We start from the raw sequence: 21,542 nt of genomic DNA, 5'->3' as shown, positions 1-21,542 counted from the left end.
TAATAGCAATGTAATATTATTCTATTTTTTTTGAGGCCAATGAAGCTTTCCTTTTCCCCTTTTGCTATACCGATCTCTAGTATGGTCAGCTTTAGATCAGTATCTAATGTTTCAGTGTGGTGTCTTTTCTTTGTTAATCTGTGTATATAATGGTCCTATGTTTACCTTTAACAGCAATGATAAATATGCCAGTAATGTTTTTTTAAAAAATAAATAAATAAATAGTCCCGTTATTTACTATAGTTAATAATGGCTAAGCAGCTTTGTGTTACTAAATGTTCTTATGACATTATGTTATATTTATTTTGGCAAGAGGCAGTGGAATTGAAATTACAACTTTACGCTTTTAAAAAAATTTAATTTATATTTTCAGCTATTTTTTTGGGTTCATACCGCTTGCCCTATGAAGACATAAAAAAGGGTATACTGGAAATTGATGAAAAACAACTGTCGGAATCCATGGTTCAGGTAAGGTTAATCTCTAGATTTTAAAAATGTAATGTATGCATGCTACTCACTGCAAATTTAAGAAACTACACGTCCCATAGCTGTTAACCCCTTAATGACCACAATTTATCTTCATGAGAAAAAGAGGTTTTACACTATTTTGCCTTGTGATCTGTATTGAAATATTAAGTGTTTTTTATAGTTAAAAATTAAAAGCAGTAGCAAAAAAAACTGTTTTTTAATGATGCTTCCTATAGTTTTTTTCACAGTTAGCGTAACGTTGGCAATTTACACACAATAGGGCCTGATTCCTTGAGGATCGTAAGTGGCATATTTTGCGTATTTTCACTCTGAACATGCTCTAAACTGAGACACACCAAAGAACGCAATTCATGTTCCTATGTAAACGACCCTTCCGACTGCCTTCAATTTGAGGGGCGGGATAGGTAGGACTAATGTTGGCAGTACACAGTAAGGCTGGACCGAGGCCCACTGAATGCACCAGTGTCAGATTCAATCTTTGGGCATCTCTAAGGTGCGTGTTTTCAGTCATATCATTTGCACCTACTATAGGGGAGGTGCAAGTGCCAATTGATAGTGATGACTTACCTGTATGTATCCTACAACATGTGTTTGTAATTAGGAGCAATTGTAAAAGTAATTATATGCAGTATGCATTGAGAACATTGCGTTGAATGTATTTGGTGGGAAAAATATTTTTTTAGTATTTTTCTTAATGTTTGTTTATATTATTAACATGTGACATTTGAATGTTATTATGTTTTGGTTTCCTGTGTGTTTTGCTTGGGCTTCATATTCCATCTATGTATTGTTTGTATCCTGCAGTGTATTGTCTGCATATACTTCTGTAGGTTGTGTTCCTCTATCAGGAGATGTTTCTTCAGGTCAGCTTGTAGTTGAATGCAGACATGTATATGCCTGAATTATGTGCTTTAAAGAAAAAAAAACCCACATTCGTTTTGTGTGGCTTAGTGAATCAGGCCCAACGTTTTTAATATTTTCAATATGAAGTATATGCAAATTTCGTAAGGATCAATTAACATATTCCATATTCTCAGATACATGCAGGTTACAGCAATTTCAGCACTTTTAATGTAGTGCTAAATAATGCATGGCCGTTACATTAGGGAAAAACGGTCAATGGTGTACTAAGCACCTTTGCATTCTGAAATCTTAGTGCTGCATTGAAGACTAAAGTATGCAGTATGAACTATTTCCAATGCTTTAATTCATGTTTTTTTTCTCCCATTCATTCTGTTGAATGAAGTCATTTTTAACAAGTTAACTGCAATAAAAAGACATATGCATTTTGCTTTACTTTCAATGCCTTTATCATACCCATAGCTATGTATATTAATGTGTGCAGAATCTATGAATGCTGACAGGCAGAGGAAATATGAGGCATGTCTTCTCTGATGCTTACTAGATGTTCTCTTACATTTTGGAAATCCGTAATGACTTTAGCATTGGGCTGTACACCACATTCAATTTTATCACTCTGGATAGCTAATGGGTGGCTAGACACCAAAGCAATGGTCCATGGCAACGAGTTAAACCGTAGCCTGGTTTGATCTACCATGCCAAACACAGCCGTTCATGACACCTTGAGTGAAATTATATATACAACCTCTCGTCTTAATGTCTGCCCATCACCAGTGTAATCACACTGATGTCATCCGCACTGGGACACCATATAGGACATAAAGCTAAAATAGCAACAACAACAAAAAAAAGCATGACATGTTCATTGTTCATTCTCCTAAGATTTGATGTGAATCTACATGAAACTGTAGAAAGCATTCTACCAGCACTGAGAGTCCTTCAGCTGGAGTAAGGTGTCTGTAACGGGGAAAATGCCACAGTTAAATAGCTCCACATTCCAATGCAGCTTATTTTTAATATTATTAACCAACATTATCTTCACAAGTGTTTAGAGTTTTCTGTAGGGATTGCAGAGTTGGTACAAAAGAGAAGGTGGAGAAAGGGGGATAAGCAACTATGAATCAGAAAAGCCATAAAAAGTGTACAAACAATGTAGAAAAAAAAAAAGCAAAATCTGCAAAGTCAGCATTGTTAATATTCTTGTTATTGCTACATCAGAAACCAGACAGAATCAGTTTACATATACGGAGATTTTCATGCAGGACATAAACCTGAATGTAAAAATCCATATAACTATATTAATATAAGAAGACCTAATTCTGTATATTAAACAGTATAGTTATCAATTAACACCAAACCTGAGCTCGACTTGTACGGGAGAAAATAAGTCATTTTGCAAATGGTTTTATCAAAGATTTCTAAATATTTCTATCTATGTATGTTTTAATAGCCTTTAACGAATTACAATAATAGTAATAGATTGCAGTTTTGTAAATATTTATTTTAACTACAAATATGTATTCTGTCTCCTCTAAACCAGAATTTAATAAAACATATGCCTGAACAAACTCAGTTGACTGCATTGGCCAAGCTCAAAGGTGAATACAGCAGTTTGTCAGAACCAGAACAATTTGGTGTTGTGGTGAGTATAATCAATATTATTCAATTCTCTATTTAAAATGAATTGTTGGATGACACAATTGCATTTGTGACTCTATCAAACTGAATGGGTTTAGCAGAGGATGAAGGGGACGTAAATTCACTCTATTGCTAGACAGCTTTTTATAGCTATGAGATAAAAGGTGTTGAGATATACAGTATTATCTGTGCTAATTCCCATAAATGGTTTTCATCTAAAAGGTCACAGTGGATATAATTTATGTACAGTTGTATTTCTAAAATGATGTCATTATGGCTGTGAAAATGTGAAAAAGTTGTAATGAGTCCTGAAGAAAATCACTTTCTCCAGCAATTCTTTACTTTCTGCACAGCAAATATTTTGAATGCAACCAGATTATAAAGCTATATTTTGATTGATCTAGAGTTTAGACATGACTGCTCCAGTATTTTGGAGACCAATTAGGTGGTTTCTAAAACTTAATAGATCTCATAGTGTATTTTATTTTGACACCCAAACTGAAACTGTTAAGTGTTAGTATGGATATATTCAAGGATGGATATAGTGACTGCATTATGCTTTACACCAGGCCTGTCCAACCTGCAGCCCTCCAGGTGTTGTGAAACTACAAGCCCCAGCATGCTTTGCCAGTAGACAATCAGTTGATAGCTGGGAGGGCATGCTGGGACTTGTAGTTTCACAACACCTGGAGTGCCGCAGGTTGGCAGGCCTGCTTTACACACATCACTTCAAGAATGGTCATTGTTCAGAACTGAATAAGTTGATGCGTAACCTTTCAGACTTAATCTTTGCTCACTGGCTCTTTCTGCCACTCGGCCCAACTTCCTAGAGTATATGTCCCTAGCCAAGTAAAATCTATTAACAGTCCCTTGTGATACAAAGCATTAGAAAACATTGGAAGAGTTTATTGTTCAAGTTGTTCTCTCTGATATGGATAGAAAAACATAATACTGGGTAAAACTGGTCCTCTCTCCAGTTTACTTGTGATACTAAAAAGGCTTTATGTCAAAGTCTGTATTGCACAACTGAAATAATAATGATTTCTCTGTTGTAGTGCATATATCTCTATTGTTTGCAACCCTCCGTGCAAATGTATTTTGTAAGCGCTTCAGTTCGAGGGGAATTCGTTCGGCTGTGTTGCTGCCCAATGTAACACGGTCTGCGCTCTATGGGGCATATTCAATTAGCTTTCCAGTTCGCGGTAAGGCGCGTTACCGTTAAACATGCGCAGTATTGCCGGTAATACGGTAAGGCAATAACGCGGATTTTCGTACGCACCCCTATGGGCTGTGAATGAAAATCCACGTTATTGCGGTACCGCGGATTGACTTTGCGGCCCGTTCCAGCGCGATCCCGAGAACCGAAAAGCTAATTGAATATGCCCCTATGTGTTAATACAGTAATTTAAATAATGTGCACTATTATCGCAGTAACTGTAATAGTGCGCAGGCCGCGTTACTTTCGGCAGTAACGAGGCCAAGTGTCTTTATGAAGTAATTGCTATATATTTGAAACTGCTCTTGCTTTTAAAACTATATTTACATCTTTTTTTTTGTGATATCAAAATGTATGTCAGCCTTATATTGCCTTGATTCAGAAAATGGGCAACTCCTGGAGGGGAGGGATTTTCCCAGGATGTTCTCCTTTAAATATACTGTGTATAGCACAGACAGTTTTAGCAATTTAGCTAAACTGTTTCCAACATATTCTTATTACTGAAGATGTTCAGATTTGTCAGAGATTCAGCTGCAGTGTTTTTAATTATATTTGATTGGAGAATAGACATTGTAGATGTGAAGTCAGATGAGTTCTGCACAAAGTTTTCCTTCATAATTACATCCCACAGTAAAGGCTTTCTGTTCTGTTGGTCCCTGTAGTCTGGTTTAAAGCAGAAAATTATATAGCTATTTCATAAAATACATTCCTTTCTTTAATCAGATGAGCAGCGTGAAGAAGCTCATTCCACGTCTCAACGCAATTCTATTTCGCCTTCAATTTGAAGAGCAAGTAAACAACATCAAACCAGATATTATGGCTGTCAGTGAAGCATGCGAGGAGATAAAGAAAAGCAGGAGCTTCGCTAAACTGCTGGAGATAGTGTTACTCATAGGAAACTACATGAATGCTGGATCCCGGAACGCACAAACCTTCGGATTTAACCTCAGCTCCCTTTGCAAGGTGAGTAATATATTACAAAATAATATGAGAAGCAATTTAGTAAAATATCAATCTGTTAGTACAGATTACTTATTTCCAGTACTTTTCTGCAAATATTTTGTGAATATATAGGACTAATCCAATCCAAAAGGATGAAAATGTACTGCTGCAAGAGTGCCACCTACACGTTTAGAGAGAGACTGGAAGATTTAATTTAACAATAAAATATCTGAGATTGAATATTATTTATTATGTGTATAGGAGTTTATTGTGTATACATATTACTCAGCTTACTCACCTTTTTAATCCATTATAATGGGGATTCTATTTAGGCAGTGTAATTCAGAAATTAAATCTTTTTATTTATTTTATTTTTATTCTTTTTTTGTGGCAGTGCTTTATTTACTTATTGGGGAGTGGTTGTTTTTAATCTTTACTACTTAAATACTTTGAATTACAATAAAATACAAACAGGCTATCTAAATGAAAATGTGTTTAATTTAGAATGATTACAGGTATGAGTTCTTGTTATTGGGGCTACAGAAAGTACGTGTGTGTGGGAGGGGGTTATGAGTTGCTGCAGTAGCAGTACAAAGCAATTTAATGAGGAGGCTTGTGGCAGGGAGAAGCGATATCAATTTATTCCATAATCAAGAGAAGCAAGACCAGATCTAAAATGGTGGTCAAAGCAAGACACGCTGAGCATAGGAAAATCAATTGCAGATCACAAATTGATTACTATTAACACAGATGCCACGAAGACCGGATGGGTTGTACGCTATTGTCATCTGACAGCCCAAGGATTGTGAGTAGAACAGGTTGCCATGCACATCCCCAGTTCTGGGGAATTTAGGACACCATGTCAGAATTCATTCAGCCAATCGGGCAGTAATTTCAAACCTCAACTGTCAAGAAGGTATCACCAGGAGTCAAGCTATGATGAAAGCAGCCAGACCCTTGTTGAAATTGGCAGAAAACATCCTGGGAGATCTATCGCACATAACAAGAGTTGATTATGTCAGAAAGTATTTTTTCAGTCACTATACGTTGCACAAAGGAGAATGAGCTTTGGACAAACAAATTTTCAGCAGAGAACTTCAAGGTAGGAAGATTTTACTCATGGTATGTGGATAACAGAACAAGTAGATGTTCTCTCAACAAATCTGTAATTTCTCCCTCTCTCTACTGGCATCTTTCCATCACTATACAAGCACACAGTGATTACTCCTATTCTAAAAAAAAAAAAATTCCGACCCAAACTCTCTCTCAAATTGCCGTCCCATCTCTCAGCTCCCTTGCCCCTCCAAGCTTCTAGAGAGACTTGCCTACACTCGCCTCACATGCTTTCTTTCCACAAACAACCTGTTGGATCCTCTTCAGTCTGGCTTTCGTTCTCAACACTCCACAGAGACTGCGTTGACTAAGGTTGTCAATGATCTGATCACTGCTAAAACGAATCTCCATTACTCTCTCCTAATTCTCCTGGATCTCTCGGCTGCATTTGACACCGTTGACCACTCTTCTCATACAAACGCTGCAATCCCTAGGTCTTCAAGCCACTGTTCTATCCAGGGTTCTCATGCTACCTCTCTAATCGCTCTTTCACTGTTAATTTCTCTGGAGCAACCTCTGCTCCGCTTCCTCTGTTAGTTGGAGTACCACAAGCCTCAGTGCTAGGTCCTCTGCTGTTCTCTATCTATACCGTTTCTCTTGGAAATCTAATAAGTTCCTTTGGCTTTCAGTATCATCTCTATGCAGATGATATCCAAATCTATCTATCTTCTCCTGATATCTCGACATCTGTGTTGTCCCGTGTAACTGACTGTCTTTCCGCCATATCATCTTGGATGTCCTCTCGCCAACTCAAACTTAATCTTTTTAAAGCAGAGTTGTTAATATTCCCACCCACCAATAAGCATACCTGAGATTTCTATCTCTGTTGATAACATAACCATAAATCTCACCCCACAAGCTCGCTGCCTAGGTATAATCCTTGACTCACACCTATCTTTTGTTCCCCACATTGACTCTATGGGCTAGATTTACTAAGCTGCGGGTTTGAAAAAGTGGGGATGTTGCCTATAGCAACCAATCAGATTCTAGCTCATTTATTTATTTAATACTTTCTACAAAATGACAGCTAGAATCTGATTGGTTGCTATAGGCAACATCCCCACTTTTTCAAAACCCGCAGCTTAGTAAATATAGCCCTATATCTAAATCATGCTACATAAATCTAAAGAACATTTCCAGAATTTGCACATATCTCACGCAAGACACTGCAAAAACCTTAATTCATGCACTTATCTCCTGCATTGACTAATGCAATTCCCTCCTTACTGGTCTTCGCAAAAACAGACTCAAACCCCTACAATCTATTTTGCACGCTGCGGCAAGACTGATTTTCCTTGCAAAACGTTATTCCTCTGTTGAATCACTCTGTATGTCTCTATACTGGCTGCCTGTTTTCTACCGAATCCAATATAAAATACTTTTACTAACCTACAAGGCCATCAACAAAGCTGCACCAACATACATCTCCTCTCTTGTCTCAAAATATCTCCCAACTCAGCAACTCCGTTCTACACAAGATCTGCGTCTCTCATCCACCCTCATTACATCCTCCCATTCCTGGTTACAGGACTTTTTTCGGGCTGCACCCACTCTATGGAATGCTCTCCCTCGCACAATAAGACTCTCCTCTGGTCTATAAACTTCCAAGTGTTCTCTGAAAACCTACCTCTTCAGACAAGCTTATAATATTCCTCAACCACCTTCTTAACCTCAATACCTTAGCTTATTACCGCCTGTTACACAATTTCACACAAGACAACTACCCCCTGACCAACATTGTTGTGTGACAGGATCATTTAGCCTATAAGTCACTTTTACCTTTGCAGCCTGACTGCAAAATGTAGACTTAACCTCATGTGTCAACTCCCATTGTCCAATAGATTGTAAGTTTGCGAGCAGGGCCTTCTCACCTCTTTGTCTGTTACCCAGTTTGTTTATTAGTCTAAGAGTTCTTTCTGGGGTATGTGTTGGAAAAATGGAAAGACTGGTGTGATCCCACCTTTTTGGCCACAGAGGCTATGGTGCTCAGGAGTGGATATCCTAATATACTCATAGACAGAGCAGTGGTAACAGTACCTACTTCAGGACTTGAGCCCTAGCAGAAGTTTAAAGGAATGTAATACTTGTTGCTTGTGTCAATAACCCTGATTGAACGACAGTCACCGATCTGTATCTGAGCTTCCATTTCCTATGGAACTGAGGAGAAACGGGTTTGTAATGCTCATATGAACAGGTTCTTACTGCATGTGATTTTTTTTTTTGTATAACACAGTTTGACTTTTCTCGCTTATGGTTGCAATTTGAAAAAGTATTTACATTTGAATACTACATATTGTCTGCCAATGCTGCAATTTTTACAAAAACAAATGATGCAAAATATTTGTGTGTAAAATATCTTTTTTATGGAATGTCAACTCTACATTCTTTTACAAGACTTGTTTTTTTGAAGATTCCTTATAAAGTTAAATTTCTAGTATATCTTGAAATTAAATCTATAATTCTAGTATAACAGTCAGGGTTGTCACAATTTCATATATTTATACTATTACCTTTAAACTTTTGCTATGCATACATGAAACATTTCCTGCTATTCTATTCATAAATAATATACATTTGGTGTATATGTTCTTTAGTTCTGTGTCCTTGATGTATAGTAAACAAAAAATCATAGCGCCATATTTTGGATGCTTGCTTATGCAACTTTAATACAAGAAAAGTATTCACACCTATAAGTTTTATTGTTGCTGCACCAGGAGTGACTGCATTTAAGGAATATAAACCTATTCCACTTTGCAGACCTTAGTGTGCCCTTCGGGCTACACTAAGAGGGGTTATAAAATTTAAGTAATGGAAAATTTACTAAGCTTATGCGTTTATCATCTAACTTTGTTCTAGACTAGATGTAACAATACGCACATGTTTATAAACTGTTTTTAACTTATTTATGGATAGATATATAGCGATAGATATCTATATATAATACACATTTAGTACATTCCTAACCCTTTTTTTTTTTTTTACTACATTACCACCTTATTCTCTGTAATGCAGCCATACTTAAAATAACAGGCCAAGCTGGTTGCACCTTGAACAATGTCTGTGAGATGTAATTATCTTACTGAACATTAATTAATGTAATGTGTCAATTTATTTTGCGTTGCTTGCATTGATCACTTTTAATAAAATATGCAGCAGTAAGTCATTACCTTGTTATGTTAGGATGCAGTAACAATACAGGGACTAGAGTTAAATTAATATTTAACTCTTCAGTAGTTGCTTAGACTATTGATATGTTCCCACAGCTATTTCATTCTTCTTAACAAATTACAGGCTTTCCTGCATTCATTCAGCCCTGACTACATAGTAATCTGCAGCCACTTGAATTCTCTGTTGCTGCTCATTTCTTAGTTGTCTCATCAATTTTTCTGTTCACATTTTGTATTTATGTACTTTTTTTTTTTTTTTCATTCATTTGGCTTGAAAGTTTAAATCCCAATATACCCATAAATTAAAAATCCATCATGCTTTTTTGTGTTCTGAATGCTAGGCTTAAAAATTAATAAGACAAAATGGTTTTCAATCCACATTTTCTGCTTCAGTAAACTTGTTAAAGAGACTCAGAAAGCAGAAAATCTTTACACATATATAATGTGTGTGTAATATATTTATATTAATCAGTGAGTGATCAAAACTAGTGACTCATTTTTTTTTTTTTTTTTTTACTGCTAGCAAAATTCAAGTTTAAAAACATTGCATTGACCCCTGTTCCCCATTCCCTCAACCCCATAATTCCCTCTTGCAAAATTTAAAACCACCGCTCCTCTCATACCTATTTGTCCTTTTCTACCCTATAGCATTTATGAGACACGAGATGTCACTTTATATTGCTTATCTGTCTTACTGAACCAATTGTACCATGTTGTTGGACTGTTTCTCTACCCATGTAATCTGTTTTTGACTTCTTACACGGTTTGAAAATAAAAGTTTAGACCTCACAATGCAATATTTTTTTTATTTATTTTTCTAACATAGTTTAATAGCACTTGCATAATTTTTGCGACAAATAATTCACTTCCTCTCTGCTCAAATCTGTGGGGTTTTTTTTTTGTTTTTTTTCTCGCCTTCCCCCCCCTTTACCCTAAGGATTTATTGGGCATGCTGGTAGATGTTCTGAATATTTTAATGAACGAACCATTAAACATTGAAAAGTAATCACATTCTTAAATAAAACACATGTAGAACCCAACCTTTGTACCGGAATTCTAATAAAAAAAGGAGGAATATACTAGATATGGTGGTTGATTTACCACTATATGCAGGGATTCCCTTCACAAATATTTATGTTCTCAATCATTCCTATATTCCATATTTGTGCAAATTTGAAATAAGTTATTGTTTTACATCCTGGCATTTTGGACCACTTTCCTTAATACAGGGCAATTACTTTATTTATACCACCAGCTTAAAACACAGACTTTGCCATGAACAAAATATATACCTGGTGCAATGTGGGGTTGGAATTCTAAAAAGGGAATACCATACTTCTGTTGTGTCAGCACTCCCTTATTATAACTGAATTCCTTTACAGAGCAGAAGTATTCACTAGAGTCCTGTCACAGCTCCTTTTTTTCTGGTTAGCAATCATACAGTAATTTGTGGTCCAACTACCATAGAATTGATATTACAGCACTCTACTAAAAGTATCACGTTACAAAACAAAAGCATATCAAGCTGTCAAATCACATAGGTTTAAATAGGTTTTCTACGTTATCCAAGAACGTTACTAAAGCGGATCTGCAGAGGGTCCCAGCTATAAACGATTGTCAGGGCCCTGCTAAATACGGAGAATGGTCATGGCTTCAATGATCCCTACCAAAATACTCTTAATGTTGAATACCCATTTCAATTAATATTTCTTGAACAAAATATATTTATCTCATTAGAGTTTGGCACCTGAATTGGACGTTTACACTATTATATTCCTAAAGGAGAAACTAACTTCACAAAACCAGCTTATTATAAGCTAGGTGCTTGTATTTAGTGGTCTTGTCCTGTGTATTTAGTGGTCTTGTCCTGACAGGCGTATGCAATTTCTTGACATACGTTTAAAATGAGAAATGTTAAATGAGAGGAGTGATACCTATTTATTTATTTATTTAATATATACAAATGACAGATTAATCATACAAGTCCAAAAAATCCATTATGTATTTGGGTAAAACACCTAAAGATCTTTAGACCAAAGGACTTTCCTAGTAGATATGGAAAAAGAGTTAGAAATCTGTAAATAGAAGATCTGTTGGTCTATTAGTATTGTTGAATTTTGTTTTGTGTTTTTTTATTATTTTATTCCATGAGATGCAAAGCTAATTTGAAGAGATATTGCAAATGTGTAATTTAAAATTATAAAACATGAATTCAGATCTGCATTACATAGAGTTTAGTTTAAAATTTTCAAATGGATAAATGGAGTTCTGAGTCTACTGTCATCATGGTCAAAACTAAAACCGACAAATACTTCACTCTTTGTACTTTCCATGAACAAAATCTTTCAGAATAATTACAAAATGAATGTTCTACCGTTTAGAATATGTTGAATTACAATTGACAATTTGACCTATTAAGATATGTGGTTGAACAACATCTTCACAGTTAAAACCAGAATGTTTGGAAATATAATACAAATAAGTAAAATCACAAGTGAAATAAATAGTACCATCGATAGATCATTTACAGTATGTAAGACAGTAATTACTACACCTGTGCTCCAGCTAGGAGATATGGGAAACATGCACTGTTAGCTTTCCATGAGCACACGATTTAAAATACTGCTCTACAGTACTTTGTTTAATTTGTTGAAATGCAAAGTTTTGAATGATATAAAGTTGTTTTTTTTTAAGGACTCCTTTTGTCATAATTTGCTATAACAAAGTTTAAAAATTTTCAGAATACAGGTTTTCATAAGAGCACATATATATCTTTTCAGTACCCATATTATCTCTGTGGGATGACATGCTTGGTGGCCCATTGCTGACATCTTCCTCATTAACAGCCCCACAATAGCATGGTCCATCACAAGCTTAAAAATATAAAAGGTAGATTTTTCAGAGTATAAAACCCATCCACTTCATTATAATTTGAACTATTGCGCTTTGCAGATTTGTTCATTTTTATCAGGCTGTTGAAAAAAGCTTTTATCTATGTTACTGCAGCTACAAGGCATATTGCTTTTCTCTGAGTTCTGTTGGAAGTTGTCACTTAACAAAAAAAAGTATGATCACCTCTGTCAGAACCCCTCAATATATATTATAAAAGCTTTGTGAAAGAACTTACCTGCTTTTCAATCAACTGATGTTCTGTATAAATCATTTTTTCTCCTCTCAAGTAGCCTTTGTATTCTACTTGCATAGTGCATATTTTGTCATTTTCACCTCTAAAATGAAAAGTTCAGCAATTTAGGAATTTTGTTATTTTTAGACAACTATCATCATTTTAGACACATGTGTAAAAGATATGTAGTGGCACATCACCCATTAAAGTCAAGCTATCACTGTCAGCTGAAATTTTCAGATTTATTTGGTTTCTAAATACTGGGTCTTGTGAAGATAGTGTTGAATAGAATTAGGGCACGTCACAATACAGTCTATTCGTTAGCACTGAGCAGATTTAGAGGCGTTCTAGCTTGCTGGTTCATGAACTTCTGAACTGTGACTTCAGCTGCACATGTAGTGCACATATGCTGCTGCTCCAAATATCAACACACACTTGGACATTCTGACAGCTACTACTATTGTAGCTGCATTGGAACTTACTCCAAACTAAAGACTGCATGTTTGTAAATACAAGATGCTTTAACAACTGCATTTGTTACAGATGACTTTTGTTTGGATTATTGTGTGAAGGAGCAGTCCTCACATTAAGTATAATGTTGATCTAACAATTGATGTCAACTGCTCCTGAAATCATAATCTGTTGTACTCACTGTAACCCCACTTTTGAATTACACACACAATGTATGTGGTTGTGTCAAAGTCACTTGGATCACATTTCTTCCCCATTCTGTTGTTTGGTCTGAACAAGTGTACATATTGTCCTTGTCTACATACTTTTGTGCATTGAGATGATTCCAGTATTTGACTGATGAGATATTTGCATTAACGAGCAGGCATACGTATCAAAGTATGCTGTGTATGTATACTTATATATTGCAAAGTTCACAGTTTTTAATACTTCATTATTTTTTATTGACTGTATATACTTTAGGGCTTCTATTGTGTATTCTAATAGTGTAAGCTGTAATTGTTGTTTTGTTTTCTCTACTAGAATGTGAGCTCAATGGGTTTTATTTCAACTAGTCTAACTGTACTTTGAATTGGTACATATCATATGTGGTCAAAGGTTATGTCCCTATAAATTATTTTGAGTTCAACGGTATGGAAGAGATTCATATTCTCACGTTGTTCTAAAGAACTACGCAGGGTGCACATCATTACCGTTAGTACGATAATGGTAATTTTAACACGGATTTCTGTTCACGGCTCAGTGAGCTGCAAGCAAAAATCAGTGTTGAAAGTAACCCCAGGTTGTTATTTAGAATTGAATCCCCCCCCCCCCCTTTGAGTTCTCTTTATTGTTCAACAAGTTTGTAGTGTTTATTTTGTTTGTTCCACATGTTTGGTAACTGAATTACTGTTATGACATTAGTGTTATGTTTGTCTTTCTTTTGCTTCATAGCTGAAAGACACTAAATCAGTAGATCAGAAAACAACGCTCCTTCACTTCTTGGCTGAAGTGTGTGAAAAGAAGTTTCCTGACGTCCAGTTGTTTGTGGAGGATATACAGACCGTAGACAAAGCAAGTAAAGGTGGGTTTTGTGCTGAGACCGTAATGAGCTTTTTATAACTCTGCCAGAGGTCTGAGTCTGATGAACATTCTCTGTGGCCCTTTACTATTCTTGCAATAAAGACCTGATACTGTAATACATGTAATCTATTGTATATTACAGGTACTTTGAGCTACCAACTAATATGTACAATATCAGTGCTAATTTCTAATTAATCTACTAAGACTCAGTCTAAATGATTTTCCTTTCAGGGCTATTATAGAATACCTATGTAGAGTCACATTTTCAAATATCTTTTTACTAGAGGGAAAAACTCAAATATGTGCAGCACATCAGAGTATCACTGAGGGATCCTGGGAATGATGGTCAGTGTAGTATACTACAATCAGCTAGTAAAGATTCTAAGATTTCCGTATCCAATACAACTTTGAATGTATCAAATAGAAACAAGTCTTGTCGATCAGCAAATATTATTCCTAATAGAGCATTGCACTGGATGATTGACAGTTTTTTAGGTGAACACAATTCTACAGATTGAAAAATGAGGGTTTATGGCTGTAATTGCAATCTCTGCAGGATACAGTAGTAGTTACTGGGATTGAATAGTCAGGAAACAGCCAAGTGCAGTTTGCAGGAGACGAACAAGAGACCAACAGGACGCCAGGCAGGATAGATTGTTGATATGGTGCTTGATAATGTGGCTTGTCCTCTCCTTCCCATACTGTCTGCCCCCTCGTAGCGTTGTGACTGGAGAGCTACTCTTGTATCTCTACAGTGTATACTGCAGAAAACGACTCTGAATATGCGTAACAAGTGCAACAGGGAATAAAACAAAAAACATTTGGATAGGAGTCTCTGCCCAGACCACAGGAGATCTCCATACCTGTAGAGAACCTGACGGGATGCCCAAGAAATCTGCACATTATTACAGAGGATTAGAAGTAAATTCATTTTTAGCAGTGTTCTAACAGTCTGGCTGGTTATAGACACTTGCTAAAATTATTGATCAAGCCAGCAGTATGTCTCATTACATAACTTCATTTTCAGAGAACTGGACAGAAAGTCCATGGACCTACCTATAATAAATGGGACTAAGAGGCAGAGCCCATCATTCAGTGCACATCTGGATTTATTAAACCATAGTAACCGCTTTATTAAAACATCACACTAATGCCTACTATAACAAAATGTTATACTAAATAGCTTGTGGCAATAATGACACATGATATCAATTATAAATCAATGAAATCAGGATGTGCTTCTTTAAATGAATGAAATGTGTACAAGTGAATAAAATAATTCTAAAAGTGCAGCCAGGACAATTAAGGCCACTGTGTGAAAACAAGATAAATGTCTGTTTTTTTTATCTAAAACAAACTATATCTATCAATCTATTTATATGGGCAGCACGGTGGCTAAGTGGTTAGCACTTCTGCCTCACAGCGCTGGGGTCTTGATTTCAATTCCTGACCATGGACTTATATATGGGGAGTTTGTATGTTCTCCCTGTGTTTGCGTGGGTTTCCTCCAGGTGCTCTGGTTTCCTCCCACACTCTAAAAACATAGTAGGTTAATTGTCTGCTATCAAAATTGACCCTAGTCTCTCTCTGTCTGTGTGTGTGTGTGTGTGTGTGTATGTTAGGGAATTTAGAGTGTAAGCTCCAATGGTGCAGGGACGGATGTGAATGAGTTCTCTGTACAGCGCTGCGGAATCAGTGGCGCTATATAAATAACTGGTGATGATGAGAGATATATATATATATATTTATTCTACAATGCATAAGAACAGTAAAATGTATGTAAAATGTAAGAGTATAACAGTTGCAAACCACTGATATACACTAAAGGTGTTTGAGGATGGGAAAGGATTTAATATATGAATTACTGCAAGTATTACAGTAAACTCTTTATTTTAAGTAATTAAAATGTGTTAATCTGCCAGGTTATAATTTGTTATAAATCTTTCATGCATCAGTGGTGATGGTAACTAGGAGAAATACATTGGATTTTACAACCTAATTGTTTTTCACAGTGGGAGATATTAAGATATGAACAGCAGAAAACAAGATCTCTGTTAAGATTTCTTTCTATAGATGGAGATATTACATTACTAATTTAAACCCACTGACCATAGAGATGGGGGAAGTGAATTATTAACAATGTCATATTGCTGCAGGGACTTCTATAGGCAATATGGATATTGGTAAAATATACAGCAATTACATTTAATTTATTTGCTATATATAATCTATCTTGCTCTTATTTATATATGTTGGCTTCAAATGTAAATCATTTCAATGAATTAGTTTGCCTTAGAATGTGCATACCCAATAATCATCAGCTACGACAGCTTTCTACTTAAAGACCCAGCTTAAGGTTGTTGATGTTTTATTATGATAGAATACATTAATTGTTCCATTACACTGTACATTTCTCAGATTCAGAAAGGCATTTGAGCTGAAATGCACAGAAAGACTATTGAGGTAAAAACCTAAAAAAAATTAGAAACTTATGGACAGTTCAATTGGTAATGATGTCCTCTCGGAGCCTCACGTGATGACTCCTCAGTATATGCTATACGCAAAACATTGCTGACTTTCCTCATACCGCCAAAGCTGTGAGCAAAAATCTGCGATTTTATAGGTACCGTAATACTTGGAAGATTGTGGAACCACACGTCTCTTGGCATTCCTATGGAACTTCACTTCTCAATTAAAATCCCCTTTCAGAGTTCTCATTTATCAACTTGCAACTTCAGGTCACCTAAGATGTGTTACAATACCACTAAGTGTCCCCATGAATCACTCTCTGCCAGACAATTGCAAAACTGAATACTAACCGTTTGTTTATAGTGGCTAAAAAAGATTAAAGGACCCTGATCGAAGATCGTGTGCCCAGAAATAATTTATGTAATTATTGTTTCTTTTGAAAACATGACTTTTATATGATTTAGTTTTTTTGTTATATAAATCAATTTTTAAGTGACTAGTTGTTATTAATCTTCATATCTTTGTCTGTCTGTGTGTGTGTTAGGGAATTTAGACTGTAAGTACCAATGGGGCAGGGACTGATGTGAGTGACTTCTCTGTACAGCGCTGCGGAATTAGTGGCGCTATATAAATAAATAATAATAGCAAATCTGTTTTAGAGCTTGTATGATAATGTCATACAAGCCAGAGCTTTACAGTTAATACTGTGCTCCTCAAATACCCTTATTGTGGTAGGTTTTTCCTTAACCATTATCACGAGTCGCGGCCTGACGCCGCATCCTGGTGTGATCTAGCATCCGGGCACATGCTCTAGTTTCTATGTTCTGTTATTATTCTTTAGGATTATCCTTGTGGCATAGATGTAGGAGAATGTAGGGACATCCTCCAACTCCAGGGGAATCTCTCATATTATTATTATTATTATCGTTTATTTGTAAGGCGCCACAAGGTTTCCGCAGCGCCGTACATGGTACAAACAGTAGACTATACAGGGTAAGACAGTACAGAACAATAAACACAAAGTACCAGTACTTCAGAAACTCCAGGCAGGCAGATACAGTAGAGACGGAGCGGAAGAACAGGTATGGAGACAGGAGGGAAGATGGGCCCTGCTCATACGAGCTTACATCCTAAGGGAGGGTAAACAGAATCAGGTACATAAGGGAGCCAGTGAAGCAACGAGGAGAGAGAAAGGGGGCAGGGGAGAACCAGAAGAGGTGAGAGGTTAAGTGGATGGTTGGTAGGCCTTAAGGAACAGGTGAGCACAGATTGGGAGCACAGATTGGGTGAGAGACCTTTTTGCCTGTACCTGACATCTTCTCTGGTGCTCTGTCCAGTCCGCGGATCTCTGGCCTGCCGCTACACCGTGTGCTACCTCCTGTACCTGTGCGCTGCCGTGTTAGCATAAACTCATACTACTCTGAGCATAAGACCATGCACAGATTGAAGATGTTCACCCATATAAATATTACTAATAAATACTCTAATTACTAGTATATATCATAGCAATCAGAATGGCAGAGATACCATGCCAGGCTCCCTGCCTTTTGGGAGATACTCAGTCACCTGGTGGCTTTCTTGATAGTTGATTTTCATGATTTTGCTCTTTCAACACATGTTTTGTAATATGTTGTGAGCTCTGATCAATAAGTACTCTGGACCAGGGCAGCCAAGAGGAATTCAGTGCCCCTGTACAACAACTTTACGGGTCTCCCCTTATAGTTGAGCATGGTAAAAAAAAAAATGTGCCGCCGGAAAGTAGCTATGAGTGTATTCATACAATTGGGGGCGTGGCTAGCAGGTGAAAAACGCTAGGCCACCCTTCTACAGAAGAAAAACCTGCACCATAGTGTAGTATATAAAGAATGTAGTGTGTATATAAAGAGTTAACAATCTTGGCCTGCCCCTTACATTGGGCAGAACAGTCACCAAATCACAACATTTTGCATACTCTCCTGCTCTCACCTACCTGTTCTTGTCACTTTAACCACCTGTGGATGCTGGTTTCTTTAGTTGCGGCTTGTCTGGATCCTGGAATGTTGGGGGCCCTATTTGGGGGAGAAAATGGGTACATTTAGATAATTCAAACCAGCCCCGGTTAAATCAATAGCACCCACAAATAATAATTAGGTCTTTCTCCAGCCCCCAACATTAAAATAATAGTATTTCCATTTAACAAATTAACCTATTTCCCCTCCCTGCAAACAGCCCCAGCAATAAATTAATAGTATCTACATTTCATAAATATACCTATTTCCCGCAACCATCACTGCCATTAAATAATTCATAGTCACATTCAATAAAGAGACCTCATTCTCCCCAAACTCACCCTCACATTCAATAGCCCCCCAAACCACCCCATCTTAATTTAATAGTCCCCACTATTAAATTGCCCTACCATCGCCCCACAAACAAAATAGCACCCTTTAATTAGCCACCACCTACCTCACACACTACATTGCCACAAGGCCCCTGTACCATCACACACATTACTGTGCCCATTCATTATCACCACACTGTGCCCCCTTATGATCACACTGCACCCTCCATGCTGCTTTCCCGCTTTATCACTGTGCCATGCTGCTCCCCCCTCCCTTTTTTAAGAAAACTCTGCCATGCTGCTTCCCCCCCATTTTTTCAATCACAATGTGCATCCCCCCACTTTTTTCTTGACACTGTGCTTTTCTGCTTTCCTCCGCTTGCCTCCGTTCCTTTACTTACCTTTCCATTGACTTCTTTCATCCCTTTACTTCTCTTCTTCTCTTCTGACTAGCTTGCAGTCTCCTCTCTGCGCCACTACTCACTGAATGTCGGGCGTGACTTTTTGTCCAGAGCTCTGAAATTCTGAATTTAACAATGGAAAAACTGTTGGTTGGATCACGTTCATTAGTAAATCAAATGTCAGAATTATTAGTGCTGTAGATTGTTTAATGGCCCAGACACAGTATTAGAAAACCTTCTCTGTTGTTCTTCCAATGGCCTATTTTGGTGCTTTCCTGCTATTGTTGTCCTTTTCCTAGGCATTACTTTGACTAATCATGTTACTTTGAGGTAACATTTATCTTAATCTATTAACATGACTACCTTTTTTGTCTCTTGTATATTATATAGGTTGTCTTTTTTTTCCATTTCATTTTTAGTTTTAAAATACCTTTGGCTAGGGAATATAATTTTCTAGTCATTATAGTCTTGAGTTCAGCAGGGGGAATTCTCTTTTCAGCTAATGAGCGACCCATATCACTAGTTTTAAAGATCTGCTTCATTAAAATTACTGCTTTACGAAAAGATAATGACTTGCAGGTTTGCTGTTAGTGTTTCAAAGGAAATAATTTTTGTCCATTATTTTATCTGTGTGTGCCATTGTAATATGTCCCATGTTATGGCCTTTTAAAGATGCATCTGTTCGTTACTTGCTATACTAGTTTTATTAATTGACATTGATTTACCTAAAGCCATTTCTGCCTTTAATGCAAAACTTATTTTCTCTATAGTTAGGGAAGCAACAATAATTATTTAAGCTATGTTATGTTAGGTGTAAATTGAAAGAGTGGCCTGCATGTCTTGTATGTGATTGATCTAAAACTGTAGAAAATGACTTTGTTTGAATTATATCATTTAAACTTTGACAGTAAAGCATATAATGATTACAAATATCATTTGAAAAACGTTTCCATTTAAATTTGTTTAACATAGGTGTAAAACACATTCAAGAACTTTAAACTCATTTTAGTTTGCTACAAAAAAAATTCAAGTGGTAAGGGAATGATATTAATATATTTTTAAGATATTTACTTTTTACATATGGTTTGTCACCAGATTTAATGATCAGAAGATGTACAGTGTGAGAGTTGTGGGGAAAATGTCACGATTTTTTTTTTACAAGTCCTTTTGTATCTCAGTTGGAGTTGGGAGAAGTGAAACAGAGTTAAACTTGAATGTTTCCTATGTTCTATCTGAAAACCAGTTATACACAATATTTCAGTCCAGAAAGGTAGAAAATCTAAACAATTGTCGCTGCTTAATGATAAATTGATGCCACACAGATTTGATCATAAATGCTTACTCCTACAATCACTGTGAGGAGCACTGCTAAAAAAAAAAAAACTAAACAAAAAAAAAACCCCACACACAATGCATACTGGAGCTCCAGAGACCGTGTGGGTGAAAACTAAAGTACTTTTTGATTGTGTTTTTAATATATATTTTTGGCACGGTACTCCAAGTTAAGACATTAAAAAAAAAAAATCTAGAGTCCCAAGTATTCTGCATATCAGATCATATGCCTGTATCTCATAGGATACTCTCAGTAATAGATTATATGACTTCAAGGTAAATGTCTCCAATTATTTCTCTTCAGGAAGGTCATTCTTTAGTCCTGGATACAATGAGACCATTTTCTTACATGCTTTTTCACCATTGATGCATTCAGATCTTACATAACGTATCATTTTTAATTTGATATGCATACAGCGTTATTATTTCTGATGGCTCAGTTTATTTAAACCTCCAATTTCTTTCAGTTCAAGTTTTAAAGGCTTTGGAAGCTTTTAATTGTATGCGATTAGCAACATTTAAATATGTGTAACCGTAATACTTGGCTAGAATGTTAACTTATGACAAGTGACTGATGGTGGCATTTCCAGTCACTTTATGTATTTTTCTGATAGTGGCTTCATGTCAGTTTTGCCTTTACAATTCAAAGGGCCCATATACTAAAAAAAAAACCAAAAAACAATTAATTATAACAGCTACTTTTCTACTCCGTTTTTGTGTATGAAAGGGCATTTCATAAAATCGATAGATTTACATTATGTTCTGTAAAAATATTGTGTGTTACTGGTAGCATGCATCTTAATGCTGATTTACTATATATATATTTATTGAATAGTAAATCATGGTTTTTATAACATTGTAATAATCTCCCTCTAAAATGTTATTACTCAGTTATGCATTGTTTTGCTGTTAATTCTCAATGTATTAAGTTTAACTT

General features: G+C 36.2%; 1 protein-coding gene across 1 annotated transcript in view; it reads left to right on the top strand.

The window, feature by feature from the left end:
* Positions 1–21,542, top strand: part of DIAPH3 (diaphanous related formin 3) — a 503,156-nt gene that overhangs the window by 299,573 nt on the left and 182,041 nt on the right. The window contains exons 19-22 of the mRNA XM_075199796.1: positions 374–468; positions 2,891–2,992; positions 4,928–5,167; positions 13,955–14,084. Of these exons, the coding sequence (XP_075055897.1) occupies positions 374–468; positions 2,891–2,992; positions 4,928–5,167; positions 13,955–14,084 (567 nt within the window). The remainder of the gene's footprint in view (positions 1–373; positions 469–2,890; positions 2,993–4,927; positions 5,168–13,954; positions 14,085–21,542) is intronic.

This window comes from Mixophyes fleayi, chromosome 2, assembly GCF_038048845.1.
Source record: "Mixophyes fleayi isolate aMixFle1 chromosome 2, aMixFle1.hap1, whole genome shotgun sequence".
Lineage (NCBI taxonomy): Eukaryota > Metazoa > Chordata > Amphibia > Anura > Limnodynastidae > Mixophyes > Mixophyes fleayi.
This window is presented reverse-complemented; position numbering and strand designations above follow the sequence as displayed.